Source organism: Podarcis raffonei, chromosome 9 (assembly GCF_027172205.1).
Source record: "Podarcis raffonei isolate rPodRaf1 chromosome 9, rPodRaf1.pri, whole genome shotgun sequence".
NCBI lineage: Eukaryota > Metazoa > Chordata > Lepidosauria > Squamata > Lacertidae > Podarcis > Podarcis raffonei.
The window spans coordinates 54,676,893-54,704,437 of NC_070610.1; the positions used below are offsets into that span (position 1 = coordinate 54,676,893).

The window sequence follows — 27,545 nt, forward strand, 5'->3', positions numbered from 1 at the left end:
CAAGGCCACACTCTCCCCCATTGCCTCCCCCAAGGTCACTAGGCCCCCTCCAAACACTCCAAACACTAGGCCCCCTCCAAACACTCTCCCAAGGTAAGTGCAATGGCAGGTGGAATTACCAACTCCCTGTTGGAAAATTCCATTCCGTTGCAGACGTGTGAGATTGTTGTATGTCACATGTCTGTTTACATTTCAGCACAGTTTGCTGAGAATGCTTGTTGTGTATAGCTTTTGCTTTTGACTCTCTCTCTGAAGAGATGGCAGTGAGAGACATGCTTCTTTTGTCCTGATTTATGCTTAATACATCTGTAGCTTGTTAGTATGTTTCCACAAGCCTCACGCCTGTTCTGTATGCGCAGTATGCTCTGCTGATATAGTGTGCTCAGGCTTTGAAGTCTGAGTCACTGATTTACGTTGCACCAGAGGTTGGGGGTTCGTCACGGCTGGAAGGGCACGATCCAGCTGTTGGCTAGCCAGCTGGCATATCGACCCCCGAAGGATGCCGACACTCCCACCCACTTTGAATTTTTAAAAATTTTCTCAGCCAAATGTGTAAAGCTTTTTATATTATTATTGAAAGAGTAAAGAAGAAAGAAGAAAAAGAGGAAGAAAAAGCACAAAAGCATACAGAGGATAATAACAATTACCACTAAAATATAATCAGAATTACAAAAATATATAATGTATACATACATGGATAGACTTACTATATCCCTTGTGTATATGTCGGTTCATGATTCACTATGGTTTCAATAAATACTTTCCAAATATCATTAAATTTGTCCATAGATCATATTTATCTGAAAGAGATCTGTTCATAAGTTGCAAGAGTTGTCATATCGTCTTGTCCATTGATCAAAGGAAGGCATAAAGCTGAATTGCACAAGATGAATGCACATAAGTAGTGAGTCAGCTGTAGTAACAACAAATTACTGCTTGGCTCCACATCTGCAACCAGACTTTAAACTAGGAGTGGCTATCCTGCAGATTGCAGTGAGTACATTGCCCCCCCCCCAAAAAAAAACACCTTTGGTCGCCGCAATCACTGGGCATTTTTTAAAAAGTAACTGTGATTTAACCTTCACCAGGTCTTGCCCAAGTGCCTCAATGCTATTTTCAGGTATTTCTAAGTTATTTCTTTTAAGTTTCCACCCAAAAAACCTGCTGCTTTCAAGTGATAAATTTCCATGTTCGCAGGGCTTCCTGAGCTCCTGTGAACACTCTGTGCAGAGATGTAGCCTTGTATTCAGCTGTTTCCACCATGGCTGTGATGTACCGGCTGCCAAAGTGGTGCATAGGTATGTGACTAACCAGTCCCAAGAACTGCCAAAAGCATCACAGTATTAGGAGGTTCACAGAAGAATCACAGAAGAATCACAGCTGGAAGCTGAAAACATCAAGCTGCACTTTAGCCCATCCATAAATTCAGAGGTGAGCACCAAATAAGAAGGGGGGGGGGTTTCTTCATGATTGTCAAAGTGAGCAATTTATTCAGATGGCAATGAAATAATTTGGGGTGGGAGGGAAGCTGGAACATAAACTGATTCATATGGAAATAATTTCTTAGGGAATGAATGTGGAAGAAGCAAAAATGATGAGGGAACAGAGGGGGTGTTTTCTATGATGAAATGAATGGATTCAGGTAGAAGGTAAGGTATAATATTTTGGGGTTGGGTGGGGAAGATTAAGCATAAATGGATTTAGTTGGCAGGCAGCAAAATATATTTTGGGGTTGGGGAGGAGGGAGGGAGGAAGCATAGGTTCCAATATTAGTACAATCGTATACTGGATCCCAAATGCCTTGGTACTCAGATGTTTTGGCTCCCGAACACAAAAGTGAGTGTTCCGCTTTGCAAACGTTCTTTGGAACCTAAATGTCCACCGGGGCTTCCGCAGCTTCTGATTGGCTGCAGGAGCTTCCTGTAGCCAATTAGAAGCCATGATTTGGCTTCTGAACGTTTTGGAAGTCGAACGGGCTTCCGGAACAGATTCTGTTTGACTTCCAAGGTACGACTGTAGTTGATGAAGTAAGATGGAGACCATGGTCAGCATTTATAACTGAGGGGGGGAGGGAATGTATGACTTTCCTGCTTTAGCTGCACCCATTGTTTTGCTTCAGCTATGCCAATTTGGACGTGTGGGCCCCAGAGTTAGCCCCCCAAAGGTTATCTACTTTTGCCTTTAAGCAAACCACTTAAGCCCCATCAGCATGGCAGGTTTGTTCAAAGCATTGCTTTGTCCAATGGAACTTGCTCCTCCTGAGTTCACTCGGACTTTCCTGCATAATGCTGAATGCTCAATAAACAGGTCCTCTGGAGAAACCTTAGGTAAAGGTTTTCCGATCAATGCATCTCCATGGGAGGAATTGCTAGTCTTCTGCATTTCTGCTTCTCTTAATAGGTTCTTTGAAACAGGAGTGCTGCTAGAAAAATTAGACCGCGGCAGGATTGTAGCTATGCAAAACAATACACACTTCATCCATACTCCTAGCAAACAAGCACGGGACAGCAGTTCCACTAGTTCAACCCTCTAGGTCAGAGCTTGCCGAACTGCGTCTTGCAACACATTAGTGTGTCAGTTGCAGTGCGTAGGAGTGTCAAGCGAAAGCTCCCTGTGTGCTGGGAAAGGGTTAGCTTAACCTCCAGTTTGCTAGTAAAACTGAATTTATGTCTCACAAAATGATGCATGTCTTAAAAAGTGTGTCACCAACATGAAGAGTTTGGAAAGCTCTGCTCTAGGCCTGTCTGCAGAGAAATAAATCTCACTGAGCTCACTGGGAGTAACCCCCCCCCCCAAGTCAGTGTGCACAGATTCACACCCTTGGCATGCTGGTCTACTCTCCCCTACATCTGAAGGAGACTCTCAACATTTATATAATATTCTATTTTTATCTATAGGGCTAATGCTATGCGTTTAAACAAAGGCAGAACTTTCCCCATCAGAACTGGGAATGTGGAGGGAGGGGGGAGGATGTCATAGATGAGAGCCTGCTATCCTAGCTCATTGAGGATGAACAACATCCCAAAAGCCCCTCTTCTGTGTCTTCTCCTCGCTTTAAAAGAGCTTGCATTATCTCGCGACAGGTCGGAAACTGCGTTTTATTCTCCCCCACTCTCTTCCCTCGTCCCTCCCCCCCTCCGCGTCTTTTCCCTGCTGGAGACTGGCTGGGTAGAACGCACGAGGTAGCGTGTCGATTGTGACGCCACTGGATGGAACGCTGTGAAGGGCGGATGGAATCACCCGGGAGGGTGGGGCGGCTTCCCTCCGCGGAGGCTTCGGCTTGGGAGAGCAGCGGGAGGGAGAAGAGCGGCCCCAAGAGTCTCTCCTCCGAAGGCGGGCTCGGCTAAAGGCCGGAGTTTCAAAAGGCATTAGAAATACATTTCACCAAAACCCTGCAATTAAGGACGGAACGGAGTATATCGTTTAGGCGAGTGCGAGCACACGGAGTCGCAACGTCCTTCCCTTTGCATCCGCCGAGGGGGGAAACAAAACAAAACATAAGCAACCCTCGCCCATTCAGACGACCCTCTTGGGAGCATTCGCGTGCTCACACGCCCTAGGGACAAAAGAGCCGGGGAGGAAGCGGGATTATCGCTTCGAGCAAGGACCTTTCCGGTCCCCTCCCGCGGGTGTGTAGAAGCCGCGGAGGCTTAGACGAAGGAAGGGCGGCACAGCGAGCAGGAGCGGGAGAGGTCAGGCGAGTCTCGCCGTGCCCAGCCGGGCGAACGGGCCTGCCTAGCCGTCGCTAGAGGGAGGTGTGGCACAGCGCAGAGCGGCGGCGGCGAGCGGGGGGAACCGCCGGGGCGACGGCTGCCGGAGGAAGAGAAGGGAGGAGAAAGAGGAGGAGAAGCGCCCGAGCCACCGCTTCCTCGCAACTCCCTGCCTGCTGCGCTCCTTTGCCCGGAGCGCAACCCTTCCTCGCCCACGGAGAAGGGCTGGTCTGCGCGAGGCGCAGAGGCGTCGCCCGGGCAAGAGAGGCGTCCGAGTCGCCCTCGCCTCCCGTTTTCCTGTTTCCCTCTCCAACAACCTCGCCTTCCGATCCCTAGTAGCTGCTGCTTAATAAGCCCGTCGAGGCTCCTCGTGCAACTCTCCGCGCCTCTGTCGTCGCCTTTGCGTCCTCTCCGTCGGATGGCACCTTTCCCCTAGACAGCTCGCCCGAGCATTTGCCAAGGAGGAAGGTCGCGGGGACTGAGGGGGAGCAGCGCGCCTCCCTCCCTCTCCTTCCCCTCCTGCTCTATAACCCTCGCAAACAAACAAGTCAGCCGGAAAGTGGAAAGGAGCTGCCAAGAGGGAGCGTGGCCGAGAGGAAGAGGAGGAGGAGGAGAAGCGCTTCTGCCCTCCCCCGCCGCGTCCTGCCCGCGCCCCCTGCCGAGCCTACCTTTCCTCCTCGCCTTCCTCGGTGGTGCCAGCAGGAGCGAGCCCTACGGCGGACGATGGCTTCGACCACCACCTGCACCAGGTTCACCGACGAGTATCAGCTCTTCGAGGAGCTCGGCAAGTAAGTCGGGGGCGAGCAGAGGGACAGGCTGGCTGCGGGAGGGCTTGGGGGTGGCGAGAGGAGCAGGGCAGCGAAGGGGGGCACGCTGTTGACAGCTGAGAGGAGAACCACACTGGCGGCGGCGGCTTGGCACGGGGGGAAAGGTGCGCAGGTCCCTGCCTTAGGTCAGCCCTTGGCAAAAGGGTCAGCGCGTTGCTAAAAAGCTTGCCGCTGAATTTTACGCACACAAACACACACATCGGGTGGTGCGGCGGCTTGAACCGCAGCAGAGTTCAACTCCGTGGCCGAATCTAGTGGAAGGGGAGGGAGAAGCAGAGATGCATATTGGAAGGCGACGCAGCTGTCTTCCTTTCTCTCGCCCTCCTTTTGCATGCCAGGTCCGTGTTGTGCCTCGGACGATTTGGTGCCACGTTTATTGATGCAGAAAGTTCAGCCCTGTCAGTAGAGTGTAATATGTGGAATATAACACACAAACACAAATCTACACAGTATACACATACACAATGCATTTAGACATGAAGGAAGGGCAACCCTGTCAAAGCAGACTGGGCTTCCCTGCGTGGGTCTCCTCCCCCTCCCGCCACTTTGTTAATTAGGGATTTGTGTTCTTACATCCATCAGTCTGGTTGGGGGGAAAAAATAATGGCACAAAATTGCGGAGGGGCACAGGGGGTGGGAGAGAGCCACAGATGACTCAGTTTGCCCCTGGGCAGTGTGGGTGGCTCAAATTTCAACGTCCATGAAAACAACAACATCACAATCTGAAAGGGGGTGGCACACACACACACAGCCTGCACCCAAGGGTTAGGAAACGTAAAGAAGCATGCTTGTTAGTCTCCCTATAAAGACGGAGTGCTTAGAATTCAATCCAGTAGGTCTGTGTTTTCCCTTCTGATTTGCATTTCTCTCCTTCTCTCCCATTTTTTAAAAAATGTGTGAATTCAATACAGTGTGATTTTGTTATATAAATTGACTTGAAAATGTTTGACCGGACGGCAGGAGTGGTATTAACATGGTGAACATGTCATGAAGAGCAGTCTAATTCCAGTGCTCTTCCTCTTCAAGGGAATTGCAAATGAATACTCTTGCTCAGGACTGCATCTATTAAGATTTATTGCATCCTAGCCACTCCAGTGTGACATGAGTGTTTATGCTTAAATAAACACAAAGTGCCATGTTTACAGGATCACAGGAGGGACTGCTTAAAAAAAAATCAGTACCTAAAATAAAATAAAATTCCACCACAGGAATATATTCAGGCTACACCTTTCAGTCAAAACTCTGTGAAAAATACACAATTCCTATGTGTCAATACTGCCACTTATAATGAGATGTACATTTATTCAGTCTGTTAATGATATGGCTTATGCTCACATCTTAAATACAATTTACTGTTACAGTCCATCAAATTAGGGCTGATTGCCATGTTGTGCTCATTCTCATGCCTTCATATATTGACACTGTTCAAATTGGTTAATGCTCTCTAAATTACTAGACCATTTATGAAGTAGCACAGCTCCCCCCCCCCCCCCGTTTTGAAACTGATGTTTCTCTGATTTATTGGCTTACAGGGGAGCTTTTTCAGTGGTGAGAAGATGTATGAAAATCACTACTGGACAAGAATATGCTGCCAAGATTATCAACACTAAAAAGCTATCAGCAAGGGGTGGGTATTCCCAATCTAATATGAATTATTTTGTATTTATGCACATCTAAGCGCATTGTGATATAAAACAATGTTGATTGCATGGAGTGAAAATGAGGGCCCCTCTTTCCCACTGTGAGTGTTTCTGTGTTTGGGAAGACCATATTTAACGTAGCATATTCCTATGATACTGCTTAGAGATTGCCTGTAGTGCTAATTAGACGAACAACTTGGAGTTGTAATTTCCAAATGAGCTCTGTTATTGCATTTTGAGGAAATAAGTTCTCCTTCCTATAGCTTTTACTGGAGAAAAGGAGGTCAGATTGTAATTGAATTGCACACTCCTGTTTTATTTACACATGAACTTAATTCACTCTGGCATATTTAACATGAAAAAACCCTTGAGAGGAAAATTCCCTGCTTCTTCTACACTCATGTTTTTGCTTGAAAATAGATCTAATTTTATCAGATGATCTGCGAGCCAAGTGGCCATGTTTAAATGAATTATCTTCACCTCCGTTGTGCATTGTTTCTCCACTTCACGACTTCCAGATTTGGCTGTTTATTTTGTAGTGGTTTTATATGAGCTCCATTGTTTTGGGTCCAGAGCTTTCTCCAAAATGCATCATTCATGTCTCCGATGGAAATTGGACATGGGGCAGCTTCCCATTCATTTCAGTGGTGCTGGTTTAGGAGAAGTCGGAACTATATGTGTGTGCTTGGCTCTTTCAACTAATGAAAGTAGGCCTTATGGTGGTGTATTCTTGGTAAATCCACACTGAAGTGCTTGTATGAGGATTTTGAGAATTATGGATTATTCTCTGTTAACATCTGTACCTTCCATGTTAATTTCTGGCCTCTTTATGAGCGTAGAAATGAACTGAAGTGTTTGTTCAGTGTGCAAACCTTCCATTTATGTCCTGATTTTTTAAAAAAAATATATTAAGGGGAACTATGGGGCAAGAATTTGCTTGCCTGGGTTTGTTTATTTGTTTTTTTGAGCTAATTTTATGTGTTTGTCATTACATGTACCTTGAATTCCTAAGGCAGCTCAAACAGTTCAAGAGAGTAGTGTTCATAGACTGCCATCTGCAACCTGCCTGGCAGTCTAAGCCAAGGCATGTTTACTCAGGGGTAGGTCCTATGAATTAAATGGGATCCTTTTGTATGTTTACCAGGAAGTAAGTTCTACTCTCTTGAATGGGATGAATCTCCAAGCAACTATGTTTAGGATCGTAGTCTTATTCTTATTTATACTAGAGTGAGTTTGGGGGATGCAGTATTACATTATTAGAGTTTTCTTTGTCATTTTTAGTTCACATATTTTGCAGTGGCATTTATGTGCTGTATAAAATTGAATAGAATTAGTGCACCTTTACTTCAGCAGCTCACACATGTTTGCGTTTAAAATATATTATTAATCCTCTGCGTGTGTAAACATTAATGCAAACATTTAAAAAATTGCAGTAGGTTTTGCAGGCTCAAACTGTGTAGCACTGATGTGTATGGAATTTTGCTTGTCATATTTTTAGCAACCATTGTGTTGAAGGAACAATAAGGAATTTCCAGTAGATTTTGGAGAATGCTTAAACACCTAGCATAGACAACTGTTGTTGGTCTAGATGCAGGGAATAAAAAAATCCAATAGTTAAATACCTGAGCTATAATGAATTGCCTGATAAAGAGCTATTTGTAACATGAAAGCACAATTACACATCAAAGTTGGTTGAATGAAAGATGCGACCACCCATCTTCATTCTGTAATTCACATTTTCACCAACTTAGTTTTAAAATGGTAAGTCAGAACTGTTTGTTGATTACTGCATTTGGTGTAACACTTGAACTATTCCTCACCACCACCCTTAGTGGTGTTAAACTAGGAGTGTTACGTTCTTAGGAATGCCATTTTGTGGCTGTAGTGTGAAAATCCATAGCCTTTGTTTTTTGGATTTAAACCCAAGTGGTGTAATTTTAGGCATAAAGTTTGCCTTCTGCTTATGTAAATCTCTATCTGTGTGTGTGTGTGTGTGTGTTCGCACACGCGCGTATGAAAGAGAGACAAAAGTCTTTGTGTGGTACAAATCTTGATACATTACCCAAATGCGTTAAAAGGCACAGAATATTTCGTCCTTAATGGGTGGCATCCAGTTAAGTCACACTCTTACCTGCATTGAAATGAATGTATTTAAGTTAGCTGTGACTAACCAAATTCCATTCCAGTGGGTCTACTCAGTGTAAGATTTAGTAGCATACTACCCAGGGTTTCTGAAAAATAGTTTATTGGCTTGAAAAAGAAAATAAGGCGGTCACGTGACAGAAACATAGCATATTTTGATTGGGAAAGGGCTGTAGCTTAGCAGCATGTGCCTTGCATGCAGATACTTTATTCAACCCCTAGTGTTTCCAAGTAGGAGTGAGAAGGTCTCCTTTATGAAACCCTACAGAAGCCGCTGCCAGGCAGCGTAGACAACGTTGAAGTAAATGGAGCAGTGGTCTGACTTTGTCTAAAACAGTATCCTTTGTTCTTGATGATGATGATGATGATGATGATAATATTTTCCACATGGAAGATATCTAAAATATCTAAAGATGGGAAGATATCAAAGGCATGGAGATGGGTAGAGGAAAGGAAGAAAAAGGAATGGAGAAGCAGCTAGAATCATGATGAGAGGAGGATAAATTCCTGGTTTTAGGTAATTGAGAGTATGATACATATATACTGTACAGGGCTTTTTTCAGCTGGAACTTGACGGAGCTCAGTTCCAGCACCTCTCAGGTGGGTGACATTGCCATTATAAGAGAACAATAAGAGGTGCCCATTGCTTCTGTCGACAGGTGTTCTTTTGTACAGGTACTGTAACGAGCTGGGATTACAGGTAAGACCTCTCCCTTACAGCAGGTGCATCTAATCTCAGCTCGTTACATACAGTGAAGATACCAGGTAGCCTGACATCTGGCTGGTTGATAGGGGATCAAATACTTATTTCACTCATCATAATGCACATCAATCTCGTGACTTTTGTCTTCTGGGTTTCTGGGGTTTTCCCTGTTGTTATTTTGCCTCTCACAGCTACAGTAAACCTACCATTAAAATTATGGACTGGTCATTTCTTCGTCAGAGGGCAAACAGGCAAATTTAGCAGGGGATCAAATACTCTCCCCCCTTTAAGTTATAGCTTTCTTGAGGTGCTACTTAATACCATATTGAAGAACTATTTAGTTATCCTAATTCTTAGCACGACCCTTCAAAAAAGGATTTGGTACAAATATATAATAATAATAATAATAATAATAATAATAATAATAATAATAATTTATTTGTACCCTGCCCACCTGGCTGGGTCTCCCCAGCCACTCTTGGCAGCTTCCAACAAAGATTAAAAATACATTAAAATGCCACACATTAAAAACTTCCCTGAACAGGGAATAATGATGTGTATGAAGGATTTTAAATGTTTTGTGACATAGAGCATCGTCTGTGAGTGCTTGCTACGTAGACCCATCTCAAAATAGAAGCCGGCTTGGGTCCAGCCAGTGTGGGGATCACTCTGAAGCCCTTGAAAAAGGGGGCAGGAGCATAAATAAATAAGGAATCTAAATACAGTGGTACCTCAGGTTACATACGCTTCAGGTTACAGACTCCACTAACCCAGAAATAGTACCTTGGGTTAAGAACTTTGTTTCAGGGTGAGAACAGAAATCGTGCTCCAGCGGTGCAACAGCAGCAGGAGGCCCCATTAGCTAAAGTGGTGCTTCAGGTTAAGAACAGTTTCAAGTTAAGAACGGACCTCCGGAACGAATTAAGTACTTAACTTGAGGTACCACTGTAAATAAAGAACCCACGGCAAATTATGACCCTATTACCCAATTGTATCCATTGTGTGTATAGTGATCTTGAATCTCTGAGCCAGTTCTACAAAACACATTAACATCACAGCATTATTAGGGATATGATGTGCCGAAAGAAATGTGGGAATGGACTCTTATTTAAAAGCATTTTATTTGAAAGTGTAGGGAAGCTCTCGCTGTAGTCCTTGATTATCAAGTGATGAACATACATTGCAGTCATCAAGTGGTGTACGTCAGGTGGTAAACATTGTGCATTTTAGCAGTAGGCAGCAGCTGTACATGCAGGCTTGTGCTCTCAGGAATGTTTCAGCCTTAAAGACTGGCATTGCTTCTGTTAAATCTCTCTTTGCATATTTAAGTGCATCTCTCTTGACAACATTTCAAGATTGCCTATTTAATTCACACATTGTGGGCTTTCTCGCTGAGCACAGTGGAAGTCAAACAGTAGCTTGTTTGTCATGCCATGAATGTTTTCTGTGATTCTAAAAATGCCTTCTCTTTCATATGCAAGACAGTTTGAGGAGGAAAGGGGAATAGAACCTGTAATTTATTTTTTGGCATTCTGAGGGCATACTTTCTGTGACTCTGTATGGCTAGAGGCAACTTTGGAAATCAGATGGGTAAATCAGCATTCTGGATCTGTTTCTACATTGGCATTCTTGGCTTGTGAATTTCAGGTTGGTGAGTGATCTCAGCAACACCTGAACATGTACAGTTTTGTAATACGTTTTCTCTCAAGCACTTGGGTTCCTACGGTAATCACCTCAATGTGAATTGCTGCTCACGTCTGTCTGTTGATCTATAGTTCTTTCGTTGCCTCATTTTTGAAGAATAATAAAATACTTTGATGTTCCAAGAATAGTAGTTTACAACTGTTTAATTCACAATTTAGTAGCAATATGTAGAAGAGACGCTTTTATAAAATAAGCAAATATTTTGAATCAAATAAAAAGGTGTATGTGTGAGGTAAGAGAATATTTCTGTGGGACATAATGATTAAACGTGTAATGGAAGCTGAAGCAAAAAAATAAAAATAAATGGATGAGAGAAGAGAGAAAATAGAAGTTGCTTTACCTTTCCCACTTGTCCTGCTCAACCATGCTCAGTGCTGTTCCACCCCACCACAGGCTTCACTTTCTTTATTACCATACTTCAGTGGCTCCCAATTAGCTAAATACTGCAGACCCTGTGCTTTTTCAGAAGCCAAGCGATGGACCCCCTACTTTAGAATTTTTTTGATATCTCTATTGTGGTTTTGTGAATGGTGCCACAGACCGCCTGGGTGACTTACATGGACTGCCTGAGATCTACAGACCACCAGTTAGGAACCAATGCTCTATTTCTGTCCTTCTGCTTGGGAAACGAAGCACATCCACTTTTTAATAACCCTCACTAGAGATGCCTTCTCCTACTCCATTGGAATGGATAAGGAAAGGGACTCGGAAGGAAGAGAGTTTCTCTCCCACCCCTACTTGTTTCTGTGATGGTGGGGCTCTGAGCAGGCTTATCAACTTGATCTCCTTCCCCTCTTTCCTTTTTCCTTTCTCCTTCTGTGATGGAACTCCTATTTGGGGACTTCCCTGGCTTTTTTCTGGCCCACGTAGGACCAGTCTGGATAGTTGGCCTTGGTGAAGATTTTATGTTTTCATCCCCAAAAAGTTTTATTTGAGTTTCTACTGAAATGAGGCTAGGTCTTAATGTTGTATTTTAATCTTGTTTTTAAGTTGTATTTTAATCAATTGTTTTTATATCTGGTGTTAGCTACCCTGAGCCCGGTCTTGGCTGGGGAGGGCAGGGCATAAATAAAATTATTATTATTATTATTATCATCCAGCTTGTGGTCCAAAATTGATTGTGGCAGCTTGATCTGGGCATCAGTTTTCTCTAAAGCCCAATAAGGTCTTGCTTGCACAGTTGTTTGCAGAGCAAGAGGTAGCTAAGCCTGCTCAGATCCTGCCTGTCCCTGAAAGGATCAGTGTGGAATGTATTGAGCTCAGAGGAAGTTCACCACAGGATGTGCTTCTTTGGAGACTGCTGACTGCACACCTGGTTTCTCCTTCAGGAGCCAGACTGAGCTTGCTTAGCCGGCTTCGGTCTCCAAAGCATGGTCATGAGAAGAGAAAAAGAGCCTTGCTGGCTCAAAACAAAGGTCCAGCTAATTTAGTTTCCTGCATCCCACATGCTTTCAGGAAGTATACAACAAGAGAACGAAGGGAACAGCACTTGCCTGCTGTTGCTCCCAAGCATCTGTATTCAGTGGCATGTTGCTTCTCGTCATGAAAGTTCCAGATGGCTAACGTAGTTTGGATAATGTTTATTAGCTCTTATCCATTGAATTTATTTAATACCACCTTGCTCCTGCATGAGGAAAAAACAAGACACGTTCCTTCAGCCCCAAGAACTTCCTGGTTGGCCAGAGCTAAGTCAGCACCAATGGCGATACGCATCTGAATCCCAGCTGCTGAGGAACTTAAATGAGAGGAGGCTATTACACTGTGAGAACAAGATGCTGGAGAGGATGACCCGTTTGGTTTCATCTAGTAGGGCTCTTGTGTTCTTATAGTTAATACCTGCATGTTGCCATTTTTATGGGGATATTTCATAATAAATATGTGTCTCCACCTCCATCATTCAGCCCGGACCACTGAGGTCCACCTCTGAGGATCTTCTGGCAGTTCCCTTACTGCAAGAAGTGAAGTTACAGGGAACCAGGAAGAGGGCTTTCTCAGCAGTGGCTGCTTCCCTGTGGAACGCCCTTCCATCAGATGTCAAGGAGATAAAGAACTACACATCTTTCAGAAGACATCTGAAGGCAGCTTTCTATCTGGAAGTTTTATATTTAACATTTTATTATGTTTTATATGTGCTTGGAAGCCACCTAGATTGGCTGGGGGAACCCAGCCAGATGGGCGGGATATATTATTATTATTATTATTATTATTATTATTATTATTATTATTAAGGTGGCTTGCAAATTCAAGGGGTTGTGTCCTGCCACAGCTTCTCTTTTCATTCTTTATTATTAATATTCAATTTCTATACAAGCGTTCATCAAAAGTGTGGGATTTAATCCATTGGCACAGTCAAATGCAACATTCCTTATTTCCCTAGAGTGGGCAGAGGCAGGGAGACATCAAGTCAGTGTAACTTCCCCACAAAAATATATCCGGGTGGTTTCACAAGATACTTCCTGGCAGACCTGTTCTTCCTTGCCTGAAAACCAGGACCACAGCTTGCAATAGTTCACGAGGCCAAGGGTTGTTTTACTCCACGTAGACCCATCGGAATGAATATCCATTCATTTCAATGGGTCTCCTCTTAGTGTGGCTAATATTGGGTTGAACCCCAAGCTTCTAGTCACAGTTGCCAACTCGGTCTCCCATGTGGAGTTTAGACCAACCTCTCCTCCTTCCCTTGCGTCCCTGTGTGGGATGGAAAGAAGAGACAGAGCTAGTCTTTCATCTGGAATTGTCTGGGAGCCACACTGAAGTATGTTGGAAGCCTTGTGTAGTCACAGTTTGGAATAGAATAGTTCCAGTGCTGGGATGTTCTACCTCCCAACCGTTCTCGCGGAAGGAAAACAAGCTTCTCTTCCATCTGTGTAAACAGACGGCTCTAAGCTGGGCAGCTTTCTGTTCCAAAGATCCTACAGTTTAACTGTCAACAAGGAGGGAAGACGAGGGACAACAAATGCTGTTGTACACATACACTTAGCTTAATGATGGAACATAACTCTTTCTCCAGGCCAGCAGCCAGAGGAAATGCAGTTCGTTCCTACCAGGATACACTTGCAATGGATAACGCCATGCGGAAAAGGATACCCTGGGACTACCGACTGGTATCTTTCCAAGCAAATGGGATGTGAGGGAGCAGTCACAAAGTTGTTAGGATTTGGAATTACTGGGTTCGGACTATGAATTGTGTGTAAGTGTTTGAGGCAAGCGCCTTGGTCGTTGGAATGGACGTCCGACGGGTCATAGTGTTAAATTGAGAATATTACGAAGATATGCACCAATTGTGTGCCTGTGGGGCCTGCGTTCCTCAGGCTGAGGGGAGGACTCAGCAGGGCAGCTGCTGTGTTGGCAAGTGTTCATTGATTGTTGAAACCGGCTTCAGCTTTTTAGAATGGGTATGTAATTTACAGAACAAGACCCTGACTCATACAGAGAGCATGGTTGGATCAGACCAAAGGCCTATCTAGTCCAGCATCTGTCATCCCACAGGGGCTAACCAGATACCTATGTGATGGCTATAAGCAATCCATGATGAGGGCAGTAACTCTCTTCGGCTGTGGTTCCCCAGCGATCAGTATTATCTTCAGGTAGTATATAGCCATCTTGACTTCTGGCCAGCTTTGAGTCTGATTTGAAGAATCCATTTACCAGGGGATTTCCAAGACAGAAAAAAACCCTTGTGTGCCCCAAGGACAGGGCACATGCAATTTAAATATGACATTTAAGAAGACACACCGCAAGTCTGGCAGCTGAGGGAGAAGGATACTAATAATTTGTGGGGGGCGGGAAGGGAACCAGACATTGCTTCATAACTGCCAGATAGTAGGTTATAAAATTAGAGCGATCCTGCCACATAGTCCAGTGTTACTATTATTGTACAAGATGGCAGGTAGGGGAGTCTTACAACAAACCTGCTATGTATTTCACAAGTTATAGCACTCAATCACTTCCCTGCTCAACCACAGCACAGAAAACCCCCCTCCAGCCTTTCCCAGTCCTCATATTCAATCAGTCCACTTCCTTCTTGCAGGGAACTCCTACTTGTCTCTTATCTGCATTTGGCTTCATATGCAGCCAAAGAGGACTGGTTGGAAATGGAAGCGTCTTGAGTGGCAGTAGCTGCTTCTCAGATGGAAGCTTCCACTTGCTGGGCAAATGCAGCTCCCACCATCTCTGCCACCCTGCACCCTCGATCATGTGCTCACTGTGTGTGAACCTGGAACAGCAGCCAATCAAAGGGCAAGGTTTTACCGCACACGGCAAACACGGGAAGAAAGGGAGTGCCATGTGGTCCCTTGCCTCCGCGCTACAATTTCCAAGTGGCATGGCAAGAATCCACTTGCGTCTAGGAAATAAACCACACAAGCTCAGTCATGAGCCAGTTTTGAACTTGGGGGGGGGGGAGGTAGAAAAACTGCATACTCTTGACGCTGCTTGAATTGTATTTGCCTGCCTGTTTTCAATTCACTCTGGTGAGAGTTTGTCCATTTTTAGAGCAAAGGGCTCCTCTAAATATGGTCTTCCTTGGGTGGTGTATTGGAGGTGGCAGACAGAGTGCTAAATTTATAGTTGCAAAAGTTGGATAGGAGTAATTCTTTTCTAATACATTAAATTAAATTGGAATTGTGTTCCTGGCAGCTGGTGGATAAATTGTCTGCTGAAAATACGTAATTTCTGTAAAGGCAATTCCATTTACTCTGCTATCCTACTCTGGCTGAGAAGTGTGAGCTATTAAAGACTTGCCCCTAAAGTACTTTCCTCTAATTTTCCGGAGCCGGAGTGCTGCCATTGGAAATAATATTTCTCAGAGAAACTGTTCTAGGCTTCTTTGCTTGATGCATATTCTTAACTGCCTAATGGCAATCAGTGCTCAGCTTCCTTCCTAATTTCCAATTAAAGCAAGACAACATCTTTAACTAATCAACACTTTCCCTCTAATTAGGCTTTCTGTCAAGTAGGTGCATGGAACACAATCTTGTTCTATTCCTGCAGCAATCTTAATTTCACCTTTTGTTAGGGCAACTTCTTCTTAAAATACATTTGTGTGTTTGGGAGGCAAATTGTATCAGCTGCCAATAAGGCTGAGTTAAAGACTTCCTTTGATGGCCAGCCACACTCCATCATAAATCTACATTGTGGTAATTGGTCATTCTCTACTCCCAAACCTTGGAATCCAAGGCAGCACTGTCAAAATATTTCGGTTCTTGAAGACTTAAGCATCACATTTTTGGGAGGCCGGTTGTCCTGGTACTCACGATACAGTGGTACCTTGGGTTAAGTACTTAATTTGTTCCGGAGGTCTGTTCTTAACCTGAAACTGTTCTTAACCTGAAGCACCACTTTAGCTTATGGGGCCTCCTGCTGCTGCCGGGCCGCCGGAGCACGATTTCTGTTCTCATCCTGAAGCAAAGTACTTAACCCGAGGTACTATTTCTGGGTTAGCAGAGTCTGTAACCTGAAGCGTATGTAATCTGGAGCGAATGTAACCCAAGGTACCACTGTATTTCATCAGGGCTGAAAAAAATACTTGTTCACAGCATGATGCAAACTTTTGTTGTGTTACTTAGGTATATCTGTGTTTGGGCAGGTGCATAACGAAAATAATTTTGTGTGTGTTTGCTAAGGTAAATCAACATTTTATAACTGTATGTTACGGGGGGGGGGGGAATCATACATGTGTGTTTGTGCCGAAACTCACAAACGCTGTATATTATAGTGAGTTGATTTCTTGGGTTGCATATAAAAAGGTAAAAGGTAAAGGAGCCCTGGACGGTTAAGCCCAGTCAAAGGTGACTATGGGGTTGTGGCGCTCATCTCACTTTCAAGCCGAGGGAGCCGGCATTTGTCCACAGACAGCTTTCCGGGTCATGTGGCCAGCATGATTAAACCACTTCAACAGTGTCCAACTTTCATCACACACAACCAAGAAAGCGTATGGTTAAGTTATCTAGTCTGTATTAATTAGAAGGCTGAATTAAATTTTTTGGAGCTTGTTCTAAAATGAAGTCAGTTTTGTAACAATTTTGAACTCACTGGAAAGGAACAGGCAGCATAAGGTAACTGGATGTGTGTAGAACTCCTCTCTCTCTCTCTCTCTCTCTCTCTCTCTCTCTCCCCCCTCTCTCCACTGCTCTGTGCTTCTGTGAGGCGAAGCAGAACTAAGTCTGGGTGCGGGGTTAAGTCCAGACTGGTTACAGTGTCCACTGAAGCAAAGTTAGATATAGAAGGGTTCAGACTTAATGTGGGTGCACAGACTGTGATCTACGAACACAAAGCTCTTATATTGTTTCCACAGGGAACAAGCTGAGCCACGACCCTACATAGTGGCATCATAGCCAGTGGCAGATTTAGAGGTATGCACAGAACTAGGGCCTCCTGTGGCTGAGTGCCCCCCCCAATAGTAGTATGTAGGTGGTGACCATTTGGGGGGGGTTGTTCTGTTCCTGGTCCCCTCACACGTTGGCAGAGCATGCATGAGCCCGCCCCATTATGCCCTGCCCCGCTTCCTGCCTTCTTCAGACCCGCATCAGACATGTACAAAATGGTCACCACCTGTATATTGTTAACTGAGAGGTTACCTTTGAAAGATGACTACAAGCAATGAGTTGCCATGGTTGAATTTTGGTATTTTAGTTTGTTGCGTTGTTTCTGCCTCTCATTTCTCCTACTCCACTCATTAAGGTCCAGGGAGGTTGTTGGTCCATTGGGCAACCAGGCCACACAGGTTGTCTGGCCATGTGTGGCCTGTGTTTGAGCCCTCTGCTCCATCAGCTGAAGAGGAATCTGACTCCTGGTCCCTGCCATGGTGCACCAAAGGGAAGTGAGGACCTATCCATGAGTCTGTTGCTGCAGCAATTATTTTTAGCTTTTGCTGTTGCTTGCATTTACTGAAACTGCTCTGTGTTTTGAGTGCTGAAGGCGATCTCCTCTTCACTCTTTGCCTGAGAGGGTCCACCACAGTTTTCCAGGCGCCATTAGACATAATTGCAAGCAAACCCAGAGCAGAGTATTTTGTGGGGGAAACGAAGTGAGCTTTGAAAATACGGGTTTCACATCCTAACAATGTCCCCCCCTCCCCTGAATGCCAAGCGCATTTGGGAGACGTATCTTAGCGTCACTGTTTAGCTTGAGAGGCAAGTGTTCTCCCAATTCATTCCTCTACCCCTTTCCTCCCTGTTTCCTTTTGCTCCTACTAATTCTGAAAAAGTATCTTCTCATCCCCTGTGGTAACAAACAGAAGATGTACTATTTTCTCAACCTAGTTTCTCTTAAGGTGGCAAATGGCAGGATGTGCCTGTAAAGTAAGAAAGGTTCTGTTCTCAGAAGTTTCCCTCTTGCTTTGAATTTCTCCTTCTTGCCATTGTTTTTGATTGGCTGTGCAAGGAAAGGATGGCCAGACCTGGCTCTGCCTGCTACCCAAAAGGCCAGCTGGAAACCTTGTCTCTTCTTGTCCTTTTCTGAGGCTTGACTGGGACTGTTGTAAATCCAAGCCTTGGCCCTGAATCAGTGTCAGGCTTGCCTTTTGCATACCCGAGGGCTTTCTTTTTCTTTTTGCCTTTCTTTTTAAATGTCTGCTTCCCTTCTCCGATTCTTCCTTCACTCCCCACCAGCACCACATCAGTCTGCAGGATCTAAGTGCAGCCATGGATTAATGTGTTCTTGCATTTTTCTAATCTTCAGGAACAGCATGTTCCTTAAAAAAATGGAAAGAGTGAAGAGCAACTAAATGCAACTGTGTGTTGTGACAATGCAAACAGCCGTGTGGTCCTGAGAATCTCCCTAGATGTTGTCAGATGATGTGGCACCTAAAAGGAAGTTAGTCTTTTTTGTCTGTACAATCCTGATATCAATTCTCAGGTGTGTAGGAGAAAAACACAAGTGCAATATGCAAATAAATGAGCATGTTGTTACAAGGAGTGGGGGGGTGGGGAAGCAATCCTGTTTAGAAACTTCTCTCCTGTTTGTTTTTGTTTCTAAATTTCTGGTTATTTAAGGCTCAGCGTACCAGCTTCCCAGTTCTTGCTGTTGTTTTTGTGATGGGTGAGGAAAACACAACCCACAGCCTCTTCCTGTAACCTAAGAGCACCTGCTTTGTTCCACAGCCTGCTGCTCTTGACAGATGGCCCCCAAACCACAAATGTTTTCATTTCTCTGTGTGTGCAGATGTAGCAAAATGAATGCCAGTATTTGGCCCATTTCTTTCTTTGCACACCCTTGGATGCTTAGATGAGAGACTTCTCCATTCTGCAGCCTTCTTTCTGCATCGTTACCTGCCACGTGTGGGGAAAAAACTTTGCATGGGCATAGTTTTGAGGGTTACAAAGGATTATACGGAAGAGGACCAAATATCTGTAGCAAGTGTAACCTCTTGTTTAAGTGTTTTAAGTTGATCAGGCCTCAAAGTTGAATGAAACATCTTTGGGTCAGAGGGCACTATAAATCTACGCTGTCGGTTTATGCTTGGAAGTATGGTGGAACCATCCATGTATTTATATATAGGTGGATATTTATAACTCTCTTCCTCTTTATATAACCCCAGTGGTATTGAAAACCTTTTGTACACCGGAGCCTTTGTGTACACAATAGCAGCTGTAGAGCATGTTGTCTTTTGTGTAGAATAATTCGATGGCTGGATTCTCCCCCTCCCTTCCTTCCTCCCAGGCGTCAAAAGACCACAAAATGGTGACTAGCTTTCAATGGTACAAGTACTGCTGTAGCAATTTTCATATGCAAATGCAACCTGCCAGTTTCTTTTCTATGAAATAATAGCATTTGATTATAAATGAGACCAGGAACAAATATTACTTTGAATGCTGTTTGTTTGTTTGTTTGTTCATAAAGTCTCTAAAAATCTATGCATTCTGCATATGTGCTTTTAAAAATTCCCTGTCTTGGGGTGAGTAGCAAAGGAGTTTTTTGTTGAGAGTAAGTGTGGTACAATGCTTAGGATATCAGTCTAGGACTGGAGAGTTCTGGGTTCAAATCCCCACATAGCCAATAAGTTCACAGGGTGATCTTGAGTTAGTTATCAACTCTGCCAAACAGGTTTGGGGTGTGGCTGTGTGACAAGCAGGATGGGGGAGGCATTATACTCGCATCTCTAGACCAATTACCTTTCATGGCACATAAGAATCCGTTTTTTAATTAGAAGCGGGTGTTCAGAAGCAGTTTGTGTTATAGCATTATAGGAAGAGGTATCTGCTGTTCAAAAGGGGGGAGGAGTCACATATTACACGCATTAACCTATAGACATGCCTAAAATAACTCATTGGCTTCAGGCCAAGGACCCTATTTAGTGTGAAATATTTGGAGGTGTGGAATGTTGCCTATAACCAAAAACAAACATGTTTTAAAAAAACTAAATTTGTCTCTACTTGCTAAACTTTTTTTTTTATAAAGCTGTGAAATAGGAATATCAAGCAATGTCATTCATAATCTATCATTTAGTGAGCATGTGCCATTTTAGAAGCCTTCAACATTTTCCCCATCCTAGTTTAATCACAGGTAGTAAGTAGCTGCTTATAGGAGGGCAATATTCTGCATTGTGATTGCAGGTGTCACCATGTTGATTATCTTGCATATTCATGTATCTTTAGGAACAGATGGAACCACATAATATCCATATTTGATGATCTGGTGGGATTTGCTCAGCCTAAGCTCACATTTACATTTTGAACTCTGAAGGAGATGTGTTGGCAATTTAATCAGGCAAGGAAAGCCTTGGAGTTGCTTCTGTCGCGTGTCAAGCTCCTCTCCAAGTTCTTGACATTACAGTAGATGAGATGGTGAAACCTGTGTCTGAACTGTACAGATTGCAGGTGCGGACTCAAGACTGAGAATCATTCTCCATTGGGGGGGGGGGAGAGATCCTTGTACATATAAATAGGCTTCTCTCTACAAATATCTTTTCCACATACGCTTGCCCCCAGCGAACACCCCCATTCCAAAGCAACTATTTGCCCCACAGGGGGAAATGTGCAAGTATCACATAGGTACCTGTGAATCCACCCCACCCCCCAAATACAGGGCAAATAGCAGCTTGGAAGGAAATTGATGGATGCGGGGGGGAGGGGGAGAGATAATAAAGAAAACAGCATGGGACTAAGGGGTAATCCCCACCCCAAAGAACACACACATAGGTGCATATACAAGATTTCAGTACCGAGCTTAGTCAGGCTCCCCTGATGTTAGTAGCGTTCAGTTTCTATAAAAGGTGCTTAGAGGATTGGATCATGGATCTCTCCCCCCCCCCCCAATTCTTGTTTGGTCTTTATACATAGGATTACCACTGCAGCCACTAATTGTGACAATTAGGCCCCATGGCAGAGGTGTCTCTAGCGGAGTGTGACTTGGGCACTGGGCGCAGAGCATCTGGGGTGCTGCAGTAAATGCCACCACTTTTATGTCCATTGGCAGGCGAGAGGCAGGGGGCAGATTTTGGCACCACCAAAGGCCCACCATTGCCTATGGCAGAGGTGGGAAAGCGCTAACACTTAATCCTCATCAAACCTAAATGCAGCTTGGGGGAGGGAGGAGGCATTTCAGGGTGCATGCACGCAATTATATAATAATAATAATAAATAATAATAATAATAATAATAATAATTAATAATACCCCACCCATCTGGCTGGGTTTCCCCAGCCACTCTGGGCGGCCTACACCACATATAAAAAATAGTAAAACATCAGACATTAAAAATTTCCCGATACAGGGCTGCCTTCAGATGTCTTCTAAAAATCAGATAGTCTGAAGTTAAATCTGTATATTTTTGCCTCATTGCCTGCAAGTAAGAAGAGGGAGGTTTCATGAAGAGCACAGCACAGCTTCCAACACTGTGTCCTGAAAGGCCAAACTTAATACATGGGATCAGAATGCTGCTGCATTAAAGAAGAAGAAAAAATGGTGGAATTGGATCCTGAGAGAGAGAAAGAGAGAGAGGTATATGGTTAAAAATCCATACTCGTTTAAAGAAAAAAATTGAAATACAGTGGTACCTCAGGTTACAGACGCTTCAGGTTACAGACTCCGCTAACCCAGAAGTAGTACCTCGGGTTAAGAACTTTACCTCAGGATGAGAACAAAAACCATGCGCTGGTGGTGTGGTGGCAGCGGGAGGCCCCATTAGCTAAAGTGGTACCTCAAGTTAAGAACAGTTTCAAGTTAAGAACGGACCTCCAGAACGAATTAAGTTCTTAACCTGAGGTGCCACTGTATATGTGTGTATGTATAATAGTTAGCCCACCCCCCAGCTCCAGTCAGTCAGCAAAATCAGGAGTTTTTAAAAGCCATATATGATTGGTGGATGTCTTCTCTGGCTTAGTGGGTCCCAAACTGTGTTGGCCAGGCTTTCACAAGTCAGGCTTCCTTGACGTGTGATGACTGAGAGAGAGCAGCTCTGCTTTTGAAAGGCACTGCTGCATATAATAGCAATTCAAGAAGCCATTGCCTCTGACCCAAGATTGATGGAGAAGGGGGCTTAGGTGAAGTACGTAAGCAAAGCGATGCCTCTCCACTCTATCTCCGTGACTTAAGAGGGGAAGCCAGAGAAAAGCGGTTGTTTCCACCGCAGAAATGTAATTTGAGATTTTGACATGATAGCTTTCAGCAGCCTGCTGCCACTTTCACCTCTGCACAAGGTCGAGTGGAACCTGCTGTGAGGAGAGCCTCATGAAATGCAACTAAATGAGAAGCGTTTTTGCTCAGCTTCAGCTTTCGTTTTCCAGTGGAGGGTAGGAGGGGGGACACATGACTCTCCAGATGTTGTGGGGCCTACAGCTCCCAGCTCCCCTGATTATTGGTTGTGGGGAGTCCCAACAGCATGAGCGGGGAGGACGTCAGGTTCCTCCATCCCTGGGTTAGAGTGTTTTTTCACATTAGATAATAGCTGAGGCTGGTAGAAAAATTATTGTCCTAAGGCTCTGAAGAAACCCCTTCCAGTTCCTTTAAAGGAAAACATTTGCTTGGGTTTAAGCAGTATATGATATGCATGATGAGAGCTGTTGAACCTTCATGGTTCAGTCTAAGATTTCGATTCTTTTGTTAAGCCTCCCAAAATCTATTGAGCAATGATGTGTGTGAATGGATTGCTGTTTGAAGGTGATAGTTGGTAGAAGAACTGGAAAGCGTAAGCCAGTTCTGCAGCATTCTGCAAATACTTGAAAGGTGTGACATTGAACTGGTTGCACAAGTAAATACCATAAGTATAGAGAGAATAAAGAGCAGGGGGAGTTCATTATGGAGCAATAGTGGTCACTGAACTATGTTAGCAGAATTATCGGAAGCATGAGCTTTGTAATGCGCAGGAGCAAACGTTACTGGTGCAATTGACCATGGGCAAAACGAAGTGCTGTATATTGAGGTGGATGTACACAAAAAATTATAGTGTATCTGGAATTAAGGTGGATTCCTGCAGAAGACCGTTCTTGGATATGTTGCTGGAAAGCCAGCCGTGGAGCCTGCCTGCCTGCCTTCCTCCTTGCCTGACCTGGGGTGCATTCTACTTTCGGTTGAGGGTGGCTTTTTAAATAGCCCATGATATAACCCAAGTGTTTTGCAAATATTTAAATGTAAACCATGTGCTTTGCAAATATTTAAAACCTTAGTGGGAAATGGGGTGGGGGGTGGAAACCATTCAAATACAAAATGGACAAAAACATAGTCAATTTCAGGAAACTCACTAGGGTTATATAGTCCCCTGATTCTTCCCTCACTCCGTATTCCCCCTTGACCTTCTGTTCTCTGCTCCACATTCCCATCTTCCTTCACTCCCTGTTCACGGTTACATATTATAGCTGTCAATTCCTGTTTAAATATATACGTAGATATATATTTTAAAGTATGGAGGTTTTATACAAGGTTGGGACTTGTGCAAAACCACTGCATTAATTTTAAAAGTAAACACTTAAAAGTCTGATTTATGATCTGCAAACAAGTCTTCATTCCCAATTCAAATCTGTTTGCTGAGTCCTGTTAGTATCTATTTTTTTACAGTTTTAATACAGAAGTTGTGTGCAAAAGCAGTCTTGTGCAGAGCCTCTGTACTTTTTTTTTTTAAATAAAAAAAATAATAGTAATAATAAAGGTTCATTAACTTTCCTCAGCATGCAAAAATGGGAAATTAGTGTTGTTTCAGCCAATGGCAAATGCCTTTTCTACCTGCTGGTTTTTCCTGAAAGGCCAATTTTATTTTTATAATACAGCTGTTTTGCACAAGAGCCATTTTGCACAAAACAACTCTGCGTGTACACATGCGTGCGCATACACACACACACACATCCCAGATCATGAATGTGCCTTTAGCAACAACTGGTGGAAATACAAATTTTAACAACAGCAAGTGTGTGTCAAAGCAATAACAAAATTCTCATAAATTTCGTCGAGAAATGGGGAGTTTCTATGTGGGCACAGTTCTTATCCTCCTCCAAAGAATAAAAATGTCTTACGGAGAGAACCTGCAAAACACACACGTGCAAAAGCAGAAAGATGAGCAATTTCGATGAAACAAAATGTAATTTTAGTTAAACTTTTTGATGGTAGGCTCACTTTTCACTCCATAAGTCTTTGGAATTCAGTCTTTTTCACCGGTATGCACTTTTTATGTTGCTATGAAATCTTATTTATAACTTTAGCTCCCTCCCAATAATGAGTGGTTTTTAAAAGATGCTATTAAAAAGAAGCTGGAAAGAATAGCTTTTGGCTGGTGCAGACTGGAGGGAGTCCAAGGACCATTGTGATCATGTGTGTGTGTGTGTGTGTGAGAGAGAGAGAGAGAGCAGAATATTGGGTTTGAGATCTTGAGTTTCAAAAAGGAAATCTTTGTTTGCTGTACTGCTTGTTCATTCCCATGTTTTTCATGAGTACTCCAATGAAAGCTGCAGTTCACAAACCACTCATGCCGTGGTTCAGATTTGCCCCTTCAAAGTCTGTGAGCCATAACAAGTCTATGTGGTGTGTGGTGGGGATTCTCATGTTACTAATATATTGTATGTTTATTTTCTTTGCTAGTCACTTAATACACCTAGGCAGCTAAAAAGCCAGTATAAAAACATACACAGTATGTTAATACATAATAAAGGCCATCAAATTTTTAAACAAATAATAAATACATGGAACAAAGTGTGCCGCCCACACATTTGCCAGGTGGAATTGAGGAGCTTCACACTAGCGGAGTGGCATCACAACACAGGACAGCTGGGCTGGCCGGAAGAAGGCCTTGCCCAATCCACACACATACACAGCAAAGTGGGTTTGGATTGCATTGCTAGTCTTTTTTCCTGGGTATTTATTACAAAACTAGTGTAGATTGTTTACTAATGAATCATCATCATGACAGGAGCAGGATTTTGGGGATTGTGATTTTAGCCTTAAAATGAGGGAAGAAAGCTACACATTTATAAAACGAACTGGGAAAGCAGACTATTATTCTTCAAGGTCACTGGAAACGAGTAACATGAAATTCTAGTTTAACAACCATGGCTGTCTTTTTGCACTGAACACCTTTATCCTATTGTGTTTCGCAGATACAGTCAGTATTTGTTGTGCGAGTAGCTTTCCCTGCAGATATGATTTCAAATTTGCTTTCAGTTACAAAAGATCCTACGCAGTTCGCCTTGTTATTTTTACGCTCAATTCAGCACGCAGTGTTTTTCTTAACTTACATTAAAAGGCACCCATGGTTTGTCTAGAGCTGTCAAAATGTGATTGCATATACGCACTACAGGTCAGTTACAGTATACTTGTATTTAAAAGTCAATTAGATTTAAGGAAAGTTTGGACCAGGAGAAAAACATCACTTGCAAAATAGAGTCCCAAGCAATGCAGAATAATGTTATTAAGTAACTGTTTTCTTAATTAAATGGCTTTACTCCAGCCATAAAAAACTGCAGACACCTTAATCAAGGAAGTAGCTAGCAAAAACCCACGCTGATGCACTGGCGGTGCCCAACAGAAGCATGCCGGGTTCATTGAAGGAGGGTGGAGTATAGCTCCTGAACTTTCAGTAATCTAATCTATGCCAGCCTGTGAAAAAGGGTTCAGCAATGTGTGTGCATAGTTGGTTCCTGGCTTGTGAAGGTGGTAGGGCTTTCCTCGCAGACAGCGCCATGCTTCCTTGAGAGCAGCTTTTCAGGAGCGTGAACTTTATTGAAAGGAAAACACTTGTGTAGGTGCAGCTTTATGGAGTGTTTAGCATTTCTAGTGACAGATGGGGAACGACGTGGTTCAGCAAGAGCAGACAGCCATCTTGCACACCTTCTGACAAGGAAACTAAGGCAGGAAAGAGTGTTCTTTATTATTTTGAAAAACAAAAAACCTCTGTGTCCTGATTTGTCAGAAATGATTATTTCTTGAGCTATAGAATAATTCATCTTGGTTTTCCCATGAGTAAGTGGGAGGAAGGTTGCTACGGCATGAAAGGTTGCAGGGTGCACGAGAGACAGGTAGCTTAGTGGTAGAGCATGTGCAGAAGGTTATCCCAGTTCCCTGGCATCTCCTGGCATCTAGAAACAAGGAGGAAAAAGATCTCTGCCTGAGAACCCAGAGAACCGCTGCCAATACTGATCTAAATGGACCAGTGATCTGACCCCTTATAAAGGCACATTCCTATGCTTAGCATTTGAAGGAGGGAAGCCATTTTACAGTGTTAGTCCTCTATTTGAAAGGCCTTTTGGTCAAATACCAGTTTATAGATAATCATAAGAAAGAAGGGAGAGCAACAGGAGCCTTGAAGTTGCCCTTTAAGTTACCACCTGGAGTTCAAGCTGATCAGGCACCCTGGCCACACAGTATTCTCTAATATGGCAATATTTATTGTATTAAATTATAATAAAGTACTTCTAAATTACTTATCTCTAGACATCATATCCAAATTAAAGTAAATCTGTTTCTTCTTTTGTCCTTTTTGGGGTAAAGATAAAGGTAGAAAGGTAAAGGACCCCTGGACAGTTATGTCCAGTCAAAGGCGACTATGGGGCTGCGACACTTATCTCACTTTTCAGGCCGAGGGAGCCGTCATTTGTCCACAGATAGCTTTCCAGGTCATGTGACCAGCATGACGAAACCGCTTCTGGTGCAACGGAACACTGTGACGGAAACCAGAGCGCACCGAAACGCCATTTACCTTCCCGCCGCAGCGATACCTATTTATCTACTTGCACTGGTGTGCTTTCCATCTGCTAGGTTGGCAGGAGCTGGGACAGAGCAACAGGAGCTCACCCCGTCACGTGGATTTGAATCGCCAACCTTCTGATCAGCAAGCCCAAGAGCAGGGGTCAGCAAACTTTTTCAGCAGGGGGCCGGTCCACTGATCCTGAGACCTTGTGGGGGGCCGGACTATATTTTTTTGGGGGGGGAATGAACGAATTCCTATGCCCCACAAATAACCCAGAGATACATTTTAAATAAAAGCACAAATTCTACTCATGTAAAAACACCAGGCAGGCCCCACAAATAACCCAGAGATGCATTTTAAATAAAAGGAGACATTCTACTCATGTAAAAACACGCTGATTCCTGGACCGTCCGCAGGTCGGATTTAGAAGGCGATTGGGCCAGATCCCTTCGTTTGCCTACCCACTCCCAAAAGGCTCAGTGGTTTAAACCACAGCGCCAGAGGGTAATATGTAAGTGGCCACCCTGTTTTGAAGGAATGCATATTTAAAGAAAATTATCAAAATAAACCTTATGAGCACCTTATTGCATGATCTATTTACCTGTTGAAATTTACCTTTATTGCATGATCTATTTACCTGATCTATAAATGCTTAACAGTACCAATGTCCCAAAAATTTTTAAAATAGCAATAAATAGCATAAAAGGACT

At 43.7% G+C, this 27,545-nt stretch overlaps 1 protein-coding gene across 18 annotated transcripts in view; it reads left to right on the forward strand.

The window, feature by feature from the left end:
* Positions 1–3,204: 3,204 nt before the first annotated feature.
* CAMK2D (calcium/calmodulin dependent protein kinase II delta) overlaps positions 3,205–27,545 on the forward strand; it is a 137,392-nt gene continuing 113,051 nt past the window's right edge. For 4 of the 18 annotated variants that reach the window (XM_053403668.1, XM_053403670.1, XM_053403682.1 and 1 more), the window contains exons 1-2: positions 3,205–4,498; positions 6,070–6,164. In XM_053403668.1, the coding sequence (XP_053259643.1) occupies positions 4,434–4,498; positions 6,070–6,164 (160 nt within the window). In that variant the 5' untranslated portion in view covers positions 3,205–4,433. Of the gene's footprint in view, positions 4,499–5,284; positions 5,374–6,069; positions 6,165–27,545 lie in introns of those variants that run through there. The other 14 variants (XM_053403667.1, XM_053403671.1, XM_053403680.1 and 11 more) reach the window with 7 other exon arrangements.